The sequence below is a fragment of the Pieris rapae genome, chromosome 1, assembly GCF_905147795.1.
Source record: "Pieris rapae chromosome 1, ilPieRapa1.1, whole genome shotgun sequence".
In the NCBI taxonomy this organism is placed as follows: Eukaryota; Metazoa; Arthropoda; class Insecta; order Lepidoptera; family Pieridae; genus Pieris; species Pieris rapae.
In genome coordinates this window covers 6,252,995-6,266,981 of record NC_059509.1, presented here as the reverse complement: position 1 = coordinate 6,266,981, position 13,987 = coordinate 6,252,995, and the positions used below count along the sequence as shown (strand labels likewise).

Below are 13,987 nucleotides of genomic sequence, written 5' to 3'. Positions count from 1 at the left end.
AAAGAAATAAGTGAAACCGGAGCACTATACCGGTGTAATCTAGATTCTACCGTTCAAATTTGCCATCGATTAGCGGTGTTACAAACTTCCATGACCTTATTCCAGCCATTGTATGGATTTACCATAAACCTCTACGATTTTCACGTACCAGAGTTACATTCGTACATTTGATATTTCACGCTGATAATGAAGCTATTCTTTTAAATAAAATATAGATATTATACATATCACTAAAGGATTAAAAAAACACTCAGCAAATCTAGAGTCTAGACACATTCTAATTTCGACATGTAAGGAAGGAAAGATTGTAAAGGAAAGTGTCATTATAACTATTCGCCGAGATTCGATCCTACATTTTACAGTTTTATAAACGAATTAAATTAGTAAAGGCTTTGTTCAACTGTTTTATGTGAAACGTCTTCAGAATGTGGCTGGCTAACTTTGATAGGAATGACAACCAAAATTTTAGTGAACCATTTTGTTTATTTTCGTTCCATGTGATAAAAGTAACTCGAGTATAATGAAGATTACGGCGTGTGCGACGAAAGGAAACTGTGACTTACCTCGGAAATTGCGAATAGGATGCTCCACTACAGATGACATTGAGCACCAATCATACAACTCGAGTTAAATGGCAAACATTGAGTAAAATAATGCGCATTTTGCTTTATACTAGTATAAACCCCGTACGTACATAATTACCCCTAAATCATCATTAGTACTATAGTTTAGCTATTCGTGCGTTAGCAGTTATCAAAGATCAACAAAGATCTGCCCACAAAGAGGTCGCGGTCAGGGTCAGGCAAAAAACATCCAAGTGCGAGTTAAGAACCAACATCTCCATAGTAAATATTCCCTTATTATATTTCTTAAAATAACTAACAGACAGTTTGATGCCGCGTGGGAGATATCTTCCCAATAAGACCTAACACGGGCATGCCTATGCTATTAGTCAAACAGAAAGTTTTTTTTCTGACCGCGCTACCGGCGAGTATGAAAAGAAGCAGCTAACAATATTGTGTGATTGATATCTCTGCTATATATTTTCATGAACTTTTATATAGTTATTAGCAATACCCATGGAACGAAGCAAAGATAATTCTACCAGATTTTTGACTTAAATACAAATAATAAGACTGTTGTCCTTTAATTAAATGTCAAAAACCTATCGATTATGACATTTTTGTTTCATTATTCGATATTTGACCTACTTTGTATCTTCGATATACCTGTTTGACTCTAGAATCGAAGACAATAACGTTGTCATAGTTACAACGGAAGCTTATAAGCATCGTTGTGTCAACTTCCAAGAAAGCGTTTGAACATATTTCAGAAGCAGATCGAAGTACGAAATGGCGGTAACTACTCCGCCTCATATATCAGCGAGAGTTTATTATGGATTACGTACAGATATTCAGTAAGTGCTTTTTTTATTTTCGAGGCTCTATTTGAGTTAAAACCTGTAGAAATTGATTAGAAGGCTTTCACAGGCATGCAGTCAGTCTTTAGGTAATCGTATAGTAAATTTTGTTACTGAATTGTACTAAGAGCAGTAGTAAGCTAAAAGGTATGTTTCCTTGTAAAATCTTATCTCTCAAGAACTACCTCTTATGAATTGAAAAAGAAGAAACTTAGATTATATAAGAATTAATAAAACGGTAATACTTGTAATTATTTGACTGAAGGATTTAATTATAACACTAGATCAGAATCCTTTGTCCGTTTCGGGGGCTGTATTATAGATAATCCCAACGTAATCGCCACGTAAATAAAAATTTGATGTAAGCCTTATTAACTCATAATTTTTGTTTTAGATACAATGCACACTACCTAACTGATTCGGAGATTATTTATCCTGCCGGCGGTGTTATTGTAATTCATAATCATCTTCAGAAGAAACAAAAGTTTATCCGTTTGCAGGACAAACATAAACCGATTAAATCATTGGTATTAGCGCCGAATAGGTAAGCCTTTGAAAGCATTAAAAATGTTTATGACTTAATTCTAGGCATAGATTTTTTTGGAATACTTAAGCCTTATATATATTATTTGGTTCTCGTAAACAAGTAGTAAGGCAGAAATATAAATAAATGCTCATATGAAAATGTTTAATAAGATTTTCTGTTTATTTAAGTTATCCAATGGCAATGGATAACTTATATATTTCTCTCACTTATAATCCTGAAGAGAAGCATCTCGAAGCTTTTAACACCTTTAAGAATGAAACAGTTCAAATATTAAGTCAAAACCTTTAATTTATTATTTACATTTTCATATTTCAGGCGATGGCTGGCTCTTAATGAAATAGCCGAAGAGGGACAAAAACCTTACATAACAATTTACGATCTAACAACTTATAAGCGACGCAAGATACTAACCGTTCCATTCGAAAACTCCACAGCCAGGGAATTTGCATGTGTTCAGTTTACGTATGATTCTAAATACCTAGTCGCAATAACAGGAGAGCCAGATTGGTATTTGTATTATTATAACTGGGATAAAGGGAAGGTTGAGAGTCACGCAAAAGCGCAGAATCCCAGCGGGCAAGGTATTGTTGAGAGTGTAAGTAAGATGATGATTTTTATGAACTATACAACATATAGTTAACATAATTACGATATAGTTGTATGTAGGGACTCCGATTCCGCAATAAAACTCTCAATAGGTCCGTTGTGCGTGACTATTATATATTCTGGATTACAGCTATTTAGGTCTTTTGACCAAACGTATGAACTAAGTACATTTAGATGGTTTGTAGTGTGGTAAATCCTTTTTTAGTATCTATATTAAGGGCACGTGTTTGTTCAAATACTTTTTAATTAATATGCCACAAGTTACGTTTTGTTGTTTCATACAGATTAATTTATACGCATTTTGCTACATTGACTAAATTTTTTTTCAATTTCAAAAATTATTTCTTTGATGTTCAACAATAATTAAAAGTGCTACATGTCCAGTGTACATAAACTGCTGTTTGCTATATTGACTCACTCAAAACAGCTTACAGCAAATGGGGCATTTGCGGTTATCCAAGCGTTTTTTTTTTGTAAAATATGTACCTATATGAAATTGACGATAGCACATATTTAATTTTAAAGGTACAATGTAATCCGGCTGATGCCACTCTTGTTGTTATAACTGGTCCTTACACATTTCGTATTATGAACGTCGCCGAAACAGTTTGGCGGCAATGGGGTTGGTGTAAGGCAGAAAATGTAAGTATGAAAATCTTTGATGAAATTGCTTTAAGTGTTTATCCTCCTGCGTAGCGTGTGTGCATATTCTACGCCTCAAAACGACAGAGTGATATTAAATAGTTTTATTTTGAAGACATAGACAACGTTTTGATCATGTAATTGAAATTCTCTAAAAATCATTAAAATAATTTATTATAAAAAACACCATTCTGAGCAGTGTTGGCTCAGTGGCTTCAGCGTGCGACTCTCATCCCTGAGGTCGTAGGTTCGATCCCCGGCTGTGCACCACTGGACTTTTTTTCTATGTGCGCACTTAACATTTGCTCGAACGGTGAAGGAAACCACGTGAGAAAACCGACATGTCTTAGACCCAAAAGGTCGACGACGTGTGTGTGGCGTGGGAGGGTGATCACCTGCTTGTCTATTAGATTTAAAAAAAATGTCATGAAACAGATTCAGAAATCTGAGGCCAAGACCTAAAGAGGTTTTAGCACCACTGATTTATTTTTATTTATTGTAAACACAATTCTACGTACACGAACGTATACGATCTTCTCATAAATTTTATGGCAAAAATTCAAGGTTTTTTCCTCTTTTTGAGCTTCGATCCTATATTTATGTGCATATATTTTGGGATTGGGTTTTAAGCTTATGTTTTTATCATCAGATTGTTATAACAAGTTGTATGTGGTTAACACCGGACCGCATAATGTTTGGAACTGACACCGGAACTATAATGGTAGTGGAAAATGGCGAGTTGAGACAAAATTGCATCTTCCGGGCATCGGAAGTTATGGAAATGTCGCTTAAAAAGGTGGAGGCTGAGTAAGTATCTAATTTATTTTTATACTCTTTAGAAATATCGTATACGATGCATTTACATGCAATTAAAATATTGCAGTGATTTAATAAGCTAAAATTAAGAAGTCCTTACCTTATAAAAGTCTTAGAAAGACTTTTGAGCAACATTCAGACTTGCAATGCTTGCTGAAACTGACTTCCGTTCCTATATCAGAAACGTTATAGATTTTGTCATAAGCGAGACATAGTTCGCATTATTACTCGTCTATAAATATAACCTTAAGAGTCAATCTCTTATTATTACGCAAATGCACTGTATTTGAGTGATAATAAGGAGTGGCTAGTGCTATCTAAAATTCGTTTTCAGGTTACATACAAAAAGTTCTTGTACGCAATATTAGTAATTTACAAAATGTATATGCACTTAAGGCCATACATTTACATATAATACGTATATATTTGCTACTTACATTAACACCTAGATATTAAAAATACAGTGCCGAGGAAGGTGACAAGGCCAGTGTATCGAGTAAACAAGACGGGAGCAGTGAACAGAGTTCCACAGATGATACAAGCCACCCTGTCACTTGCTTTGTTAATTTTCCTAAAGGTTATTAATTTTCTTAATATAATACCATTTATATTAAGTATTAATAGAACATCTTGATGCGTGCAAATGATTATCAATTCAGTACATAAATTTTAATTTTGGTAAAAGTTGTACATTACATATAACTAAAAATAGCCAATCATAGTTTTTATTTAGATAGCTGTTTACGTTGTAAATTATTATAGTTAGTTTATTGATTATATACTAAAACAAACTTGATAAAAAGTTTTTTTATAATCTTGTAAATTCGGTGCTACAGGTTTTGTTTACGCGTGTGGCCAGGGTTATGTACACATGTTTGAGAAGGAAACTCCTCATCATTGGAGGAAGAGAAACCTCTTCCGAATATCCAGGAATTCCTATAAGTGAGTTTGAACTGAAGCATTTTTTAGTAGTTAAAATTATAACGTGTGTGAGTAAATTCCAGTCTAAAACGAATGAGACTGTTAAAATTATATTATTGAATAACAACTTACCGTCCCAGGCACACTCGAGAGCATCCAATATGGTCGCCACTTGATGCCATTCAACACATCGCAGTAGATCCTAATCAGGAAACACTGCTTATCACAACGTTGAGGATTCAACTATACTACGTTAAGTTGTTTGGGCTGCATATGTTACAGGTATGTGTTTTTGCTTGTAAAAAAGGTATAGGCATACCTTAACATAAGCCCCAAAAGGCTTATTTTTCATGATAGACTTTTTATTAATTTTCTTTATAGTTTTTAATAGAATTAATTATGAATTCAAATCAATTCAGTTTTTTGGACCATTGTTTTTTCCATATGATGACGAGTTCACATTTTTTGTGATTTGTATTTGAGCAAAAATCGAGTACGAGGTTAAGTAGTATCAATCCTAATTTTTATTATTCTACTTACTTAATATAGCTTTGGAAACCTTTTTTAGCACCCAGAGCTACCATTCATAGAGCTTGGTCCGGCCATGCATTACGGACGAATCAATTCATTGTCAATGTGCGCCTGGAAGCCAATTTTCATGACGTCTGGAGAGCAGGACAAAAGTATTCGTATCTGGAACTACATGACTGATGATGTGGAATTGATAAAGCTGTATCAAGAGGAGATTCACTGTGTTTCTTTACATCCTACAGGTATCTATGTTATTCATTCTTCTCGATGTTTACTTCAAGCACACTTCATTTGGAGCAGCATCCGTTAAGTGTTTTATTTTGAAAAACAATCTGATTTTACAAGTCAGTCACTTTGAAAGGAAACTTATGGCTGGGTCACGGTTCTTAGCTTCATTCTATTTGAAGGATTTTGGTTGTCGAGACGTTGCTTATAGATTAAAAATATATGTTCCATAAACGCCAGTTAATATTAAATATAAATAGATAAATTTACATAAACATGCATTCTTTTTGTAAATTTACCCAATTACAGGTCTATTTGCAATAGTGGGATTCTCTGACAAACTAAGATATATGGTAGTGTTGATTGACGATTTCGAAGTGGTTAGAGAATTTCCGATACGAAATTGTAAGCGCGCTAAGTTCAGCACCAACGGCCATCTGTTTGCCGCTGTCAACGTTCAAGTTATTCAAGTCTTTTCTTCAGTATCCTTTCAAAATGTGTACAACTTAAAAGGACATAATGGGAAAGTGAGTACTTATGTAATAAAAAATGTTAAGCACATGCAGAAATATACTTACCTCGAAATGGCCACTTAGGCGAATTATGACACACCCGTATGTCAATAACCGACGTACGACGACGAAATAAATGACGTACGAGAGTCAGACTTAGTACTAAATCTTGTTTATAAATATCATAGACAGCTTAAAGCACGTAAACTGAATTCCTTAAATGTCATCAAAAAGATATAAGAGTTTATAAAAAAATCCAGCTTATTATAAAAAAGTTTAATTTAAAATATTTTTTGTGTTGTTCTAGTTAGTCGTACTTCTTTAAAACAAGTACTTTTTTAAGGTTACAGGTCTTGCGTGGTCAGCAAACGATTTGACCCTTGTCTCTTGCGGTTCCGAAGGCGCTGTCTATGAGTGGAATATGTCAAATGGTCAACGAGTTGGAGAGGTTATACTGAAGACAAACCAATTCAGCGCATGCGCCGTAAACAAGTAATTATATGCGAATCTATCTAGACATCATAATGTGTTTGCCTTATATTCATAAATTTTTCCACAGTTGATAAAGATTTGTAAAATTGCAAAATACAGAAGGCCTTTCATTTTCTTTATCGTTGGTCTTAATAGTGGTCAACTGTCTGTGCCTGACACACGATGTGGAATGTGTTGTGTCTGACATGACGTTTGCCGCACTGCGTTTTCCTTTACCGCATCAGCAAGTGATAATAGTCCATATAGAACAATCCAATTGGTGCGGTTAAAACTATTACTACTGTTAAAAATGTATGATAGTTCTATTTAATTATATGAAATGTTTTTAATTTTCAAGCAACGGAAAAACAACATACGCGGTTGGCAGCGATGGAGAGCTCAAAGAAATTGGGGCAAATACTATAAGACGAAACCTAACTCTTATAGGATGCGGTCTAGACACAATCATTCTTTCTCGCTCTGATCTAATGCTATTCATAACGGGGGGAGCGGGAGGTGTGACCGCCGTACAACTGCCACTTCTAGACAAAGCTATATTTAATGAGTTTCACATGCATAATAAGAAAATCACAGGGGTTACTTTGTCTTACGATGACCAGACACTGGTGTCGGTGGCTGAAGATTCGTCAATATGTGTATGGCGATTAACAAATGCAGATGGTAGAGCAATTGCGTTGGACAAAGATTTTGCCTACTCGAAAGAGATTTTGATTAGCAAAAAGGATTTGCAAGAGAAGATTAATAGTATTAATGTGAGTTAAAATTGTAAGAAATAGTTTTTATTTTAGGTAACATATTTAGAAATTACAATTTTATTACCAGTTTTTTTTTACATTAGATTTTAGGAATCGGTTTTGGATTATCAAAATAAAATAACAAATATTTTCTTCCTCCCATGTTTTAGGCAGCGTTTGTTATTATTAGAATAACATTGACTAAAGAGCGTACCAATTCTTAAAAGGTTGGCAACGAACTCGCGAGCCCTCTGGTATTGAGAGTGCCTATGTGCGGCGGTATCACTTAACATCAGGTGAGCCTCATGCCCGTTTGCCCCCTGTTCTATAAAAAAAAGACTTCCATATTAACTTTTATCTCCTGTTTCTACCGCTTATTACGATAAATGGTAAAATTTTCAAGAGCAACTCTATACTTTATACTAAATTGAATAAAAATCTATTTAACCGATTTAATTGCTAATGAAATATTGGCATAATCATTGCGTTTTCATTTATAATTTAATACAGTTGCTCAGTACTCGAATGAGTGAACTAGAAACTGAACATACATATCAACTGCGGCAAGCTGAAGCTACTCAAGCAGAAAAGCTTAAAGAAGTACATGAAGGCTACTGTGCGGCTATTGAGGAGTTAAAAGAGAAAAACGAGGTAACAATTTTAATTTCAAAAATAGAACATTAAGAAATCCACATATTTTTTTCCTTTCGATAATTTATTCGTTTTTATGTACGGTTGTGTTAGTCAGGCGCTTAATTTGATTGTAAGTAGGTATGTATTTAACGCGGGTTAAGGCAGCATAGGGCAGTCTCATTTCTCAATATTATATTGTTTTATAAAAAATCTATTATATATAATTTATATATAATATATACAATTATATATAAATTGGGATTGATTGTTACACCTGTAATCCAACCCAGGAACTCTTGGGTGCCACGTAATTAAGTAGTGTATTTATTTATTATTTTAATTTAATTACATTTTTGCACTATTCAATATCTACTTACTAGTAAGCAGTGACCCAGGCCATTATTAAATCCGCACTTCGATTGTGGACTTGTTCCTTCCGATATACAATCAACACGTGCGGCGTAATAGGCTGATCATCTACTCGGTTATAAATAATCAACGAAACAATTGCAGAAATCTATCTATAAATCTATGCTTTCGAATGTTGAAAGTGTCATAGTGATACTGAATGCTTAATTAAATAAAAACGTTTTAGCAAATGGAAAATGAACACACACACGAAATCGGTATGATACAACAAGATATTGCCAAGCTGCGGTCAGGTCACGAGAGGACTTTGCAAGCCTTGGAAGCGGACTTTAACATAAGACTAATCAGCGAATATGACAGATATCAGGTCGGTACTTTGTACTAAGATTTCCAGTCGCGACTTAGCGCTAAGTACAATGACGAAGAGTATTTTGCGAACAAAAATAATAATTTAAAAATATATTTTTAATAGACACGTAGAGTGAGTGCGATCTAGCGACCTGTGGAATCAAATACCGGCGGGGGTCTTCCCTGAGAGAGACGACCTCTAACAATTCAAATTCGAGCGTACTACGCGCCTCCCTTAAAGGCCGGTAACGCACCCACTAAATGTGTCTATTCACTATTGTCTGCGATGACTGCCTTTTTGGGCGACCCGCAGGCTCGTTTGCCCCTTTTTATATAAAAAAACGTGGTAAAACTAGAATCTTATCCTAAAGTTCAAACCTTGGATCGTAGATACATTTTAAAACTTTGTAGGTATATAGGTCCAGAAATGTATATTCTTTGTTTTTGCGCTGTTTTTTAGCCAATATAAGTGAGATAAGGCTATATTTTTAAATAATTGAAAACTCTCTATTTGTTGGTAACATGTGTTTATATATAATACATTTTGACCTTAAATTAAAGTATATATTTAGAATTGTGACTTTTAGAGCCTAGAGGATAAGACAGCAAGAATGCGAAAAGATTACGAAGAACGACTTGAACAGTTAGCTGAAAGTAAACGTCAAGCACTTCGCGAAATCAACAATATGTTCGAAGCAAAGTTAGAAGAAAAGGACTTGCTTTTACAAGAGGTATTATTTATATTTAATACTAATCTATATATAACGTTCGGACTTAAATAATTTGACGGCGGTAATCTCTACTGTCAGGCATATCTATAAAAAATAATTTAAAAAAAATATAACTCTAGCGTCGTGTCTAATCTACCAAATGACGGATGTAATTTTTGTTTTTATCGATTTTTTTAGTAAACATAATGTTTATAAGCAATGAACGAGAATTTGGTAAAACGGATCTGCGACTGCTAATTAGTTCATGGTTTCAAAATATGGTTTCAGGACACTATAATTATCGGCTTTTATTGACTGGCGGCGCCATACAGCCCCTACAACGTATTTACTAAAAATTTTACATAGAATATAAAAGATTACCTATAGAATGTTATCTAGGTAATATTTTTAAAATATATTATTTATGTTTTCACATATATACTATGGCTATTTTATAGACAATATTTTGTATGAAATTTCAAATTCAGTCGGTTTAAAATAAGATTAAACATTAAAAATATGTCAGTTACAAGAACAAGCGGACATGGAAAAAAAGGAACACGAAACGATCAAAGGTTCGATAGAAGAAGATGCTGATCGTGAAATTATTGAAATAAGAACCGCATATGAAGTGCAACTGAAAGAGGAGAAAGACGCTAATGTGCGTCTTAAAGGGGAGACAGGGCTTATGAAGAAAAAGTTAATCACTGCTCATAAGGAAATCGATGATTTTAAACACCAAGTGTTCCAGCTTAAAGGTAAGTATATACAATCATAAAGTACTTAACTTCTACTGTTATCTTGGGAAATTAATTTTTCACAGTTGTTTAATCGCTTACTCGGCCTTTTGTATTTCGATGGTAAAACATGGTTTCGGTAGTAATTTACACGGTTGAACTTTGTGCTTTATTTAAACTCTTACAGATGATTTAGCCATTTAAGTATAAGAATTTATAATTAAAAATTTATATAACAATTAATATATGCTACAGCTGAACATAAGCAGTTTCAAAAAGTAATATCGACGTTGGAGAGAGATGTTGCGGATTTAAAGAAAGAAATAGCAGAAAGGGACAGTACAATACAGGACAAAGAAAAGAGAATCTACGAATTAAAACGTAAAAAGCAAGAACTGGAAAAATACAAATTTGTACTGAACTTTAAGATTACCGAACTTAAAAATCAGGTTAGTTTTTTTGGTTTTACGTTCGTATTCATAATCCAGTTACCGTGTGATATTTTATAGCAATTTAAATTCACTCTGAAATAGCCAAGAGTCGTGCCTATGATGTGTTAGTGATAAACCTCGCCTGGCTTTTAAAATATATTTATTTCTTTTTGCCCTAAAAGCGAACGGAAGGAATTCTATATGTAATCTATAAACAGAGGCTTTTCAACGATATGATAAAAGGTCATAATATATAATAAAACACCTTATTTCATTACCAGCCCCTAACAACAAAGACTACTGATTAACGTTACTGTCCTCTGTATTTCACACAACGCGTACATTTTTACATTTTACAAAAGAAACAATAATATATATGTATATTGGATTCTGGTTATGGTCTTTCCATATCCGATTATTTCAATCATGTTATCAACACTATCTTATTTAGTTTAATATACCTTTAAGTATTTTAAATAAGTTTTATTCAATAATATATTGAGGTGCTCTTACTTTTCTAAAATATCTAGATTGAACCAAAAGAGCGTGCTATACGTGAATTAAGAGTGCAAATACAAGATATGGAGAATGAAGAATTAAAATTACTTAATGTTAAACACGATCTCGGTATGATATAATAGAACCATTCCTAAAATTACAGCTGCAAAATATAACAATTTAAATTTCTCTAGATTGCCCCGTTAGAACGCGAGATCAAAGAGAAAAAGATGCGTATTCTTGATTTGGAGGTATCGTTAGAAACACTTTTAAAGCAAAAGGACTTTCGCGGTAATTTGTTTTTTAAAATCATTATATTTTTCAGTTGTAATTTGCTTACATTCTTTTATTTCACCACGGTACACGCGTATTTGCTGCTTTGTTACTGTCTTATTTCGATTTAATAAATTAAGGTTTTTAATGTTAATTTGTAGTGTAGTTACATTATTATTTATGATAACTTGTCTTATCCTATCATATTTAGATTTTTATTCTTATGATAATTTAAGTAGGTGCGTAAGTAATTAGATAAGATACATGCACATTTAAAATTAATATCCTATATCTTTAAGGATTTTAATTAGATCCCAGAATAAAAAACTTAATTACACATTTCATTGCCTATATAACCGTAATATTTTTTGTTCACCGACTGCGAAATAAAAAATACTACCGAATATTTCCCATAGCTCTAATTTTTTATAGCATAATTATTTCTGAAAATTTTAGAACTCAAGATCTCTCAATTAAACGAAAAGTTAACATCAGCTAAAAAGGACTTTACAACTGAGGCTGAAAGAAATTTGACATTAAAGAATACCCTCAAAAAAATAAAAATCGATCTCCATAATATGACTGCTAATTTTCAAGATCCTATGAAACTGAAACTAAGTGTGAAGGTTAGCTCTCTTTTATTAAATAAGTCTTGAAATCATATTCTGAAAGTAGGTAATAAAGAATACTTACCTAAAATGTGACTTAGGTAAATGGACTTAATTTAGACACTGTGCCTTCCTTAATAAATGACCTAATACCAAAACAGCTTCTTCAATTTAAAACATTCGTTCAAATATAAGATTTGTCTTGTACCTACGTCTATAGTATAATGCAGAACTTGGTAATACTGAAGCACTTTTGTATCCACTATGTACAATGTATATCTATACCATTAGTATATGGCCTATTTTATACCTTTTTAGGAATTGTTTCAAAAATATGTAGAGGACATAGACTTCGTGCGTAGTCGCATTGCTGAAGATGAAGCTATACGTGAATTTAATAGACAACGAGATCATTTAGAAAAGCAAGTTGCTGCGCTTAAAATGCAACTGTCCAAATCTCTGGATGGCTCTAAAAGCGATATTGGAAGAATTATGGACGTGAGTATAACTTATAAAAAGACCCCCGAATTCATGAGAAAAAGACACTTTTCTGGTGAAAATACTGTTTGACAGAAAATAATATTTTTTCATTGTATGTTTTTTTCTTAGTATTCACATAAAAATCTTATTCATTCCAAATAAATATGGCATTTAGATTGTCAACACAAGGTGTTGTTTATTTAATTAATATCTGTTGAAATGTTTTTTTCTTATACATGGACCTTGTGCAATGAGCATGCCCAATTTTAGCCTTGTGAAGTTATTATTTCCATGGAATATGTTTATTTTTTATTATTTTGCTACAGGAAAACTGTACTCTACTCACAGAAATAAACAACCTACGTACGGAACTCAAATCGACGCGGACGCGTTGTTTTCAAATGGAATCAATATTGGGATTATCTGCGAGGTACATTCCTCCTGCCACTGCTCGATCAAAACTAAAGCATGTTACAGAAGATAGGGAGAAACTAGATGATAGATTCAAACAGAAAATCGAGGTAATTGCCACAATACTAATTATATTTTTAAATACTTCTTTTATCTATTCTTAAGGTATTATTTTTATTATTTGTCTTATTATATTGTACAGAACGTTTGTAAAAACACAAAAGATATAAATTCATTTTTTTGCCGATTCTTTACGACATGGTCAAAAAATATAAGTACGAAAGAATATGTATTCCAAGATTGTAAAAATGTATAGTCCCATTAACTTTTTTGTAAAGTGCACAAGATAGTTGAGAAAATATAGAGTAGTAACCAAAGAGGTTTTAAGTAACTTTGTATGTTTATGAAAAATATATCTAGTAATGTAAATCTACACGCTAGCGACAACTTTGTTGTCGTAATTCGTTAATATAATATGTATAATATTAAGGAAAAGAATCACGTTTTACAGTCGTGGTTGACCTCAGTTTAAGAATTTAGTTTGTTAATACAAGAAATGTAAATGACTAAAACATTGAAAATGTTATTAGCATGATAATCCGTTATGTTAATTAAACACGTAATAATTTAGTTAAAATTTATTATATATCAATGCGTATGAAAACTCACATTAAATAATGGAGGCTATTTGATTTCTTTAACATCATGTGTAGGTAATTCTTTAAAATAAATCTTTAGGTAGTTATGATATCCATCAATCCCCTTTTGTTCTCAAATTATTATAGCCGTGAGATATTTATACGAGATCTGTCGGCCCTTCCCATCATGAACTTATGTTAGTTTGGCGTTTTAATTAATGTTTTATTTTCAACTCAAGGAAAGAGAAGAAATCATTGTTGCTTTAAAAGAAGAAAATGAACGATTACTTGAAAAAATGCGATGCTTAGACGATGATACACAAAAAGATGCGGAAGCCGGTGCTCAAGGGGATTCAATAAATTGAATATTTAATTTTAATTATTGTCTTTAATAATTTGATTAAA

The 13,987-nt window shown here is 32.8% G+C and overlaps 1 protein-coding gene across 1 annotated transcript; it reads left to right on the top strand.

Annotated features, from left to right (window-relative positions):
- Positions 1-1,306: 1,306 nt before the first annotated feature.
- Positions 1,307-13,961, top strand: LOC110995800 (cilia- and flagella-associated protein 57). The gene is made up of 22 exons (XM_022263130.2): positions 1,307-1,417; positions 1,815-1,964; positions 2,283-2,562; positions 3,099-3,215; positions 3,865-4,022; positions 4,496-4,608; positions 4,868-4,973; positions 5,093-5,234; positions 5,521-5,725; positions 6,018-6,235; positions 6,564-6,712; positions 7,050-7,464; positions 7,957-8,097; positions 8,675-8,815; positions 9,384-9,527; positions 10,033-10,264; positions 10,499-10,692; positions 11,367-11,463; positions 11,902-12,071; positions 12,372-12,551; positions 12,860-13,054; positions 13,822-13,961. The coding sequence occupies exons 1-22, from the start codon at positions 1,353-1,355 to the stop codon at positions 13,945-13,947; spliced, it is 3,738 nt and encodes a 1,245-aa protein (XP_022118822.2). The 5' UTR covers positions 1,307-1,352; the 3' UTR covers positions 13,948-13,961.
- Positions 13,962-13,987: the final 26 nt, after the last annotated feature.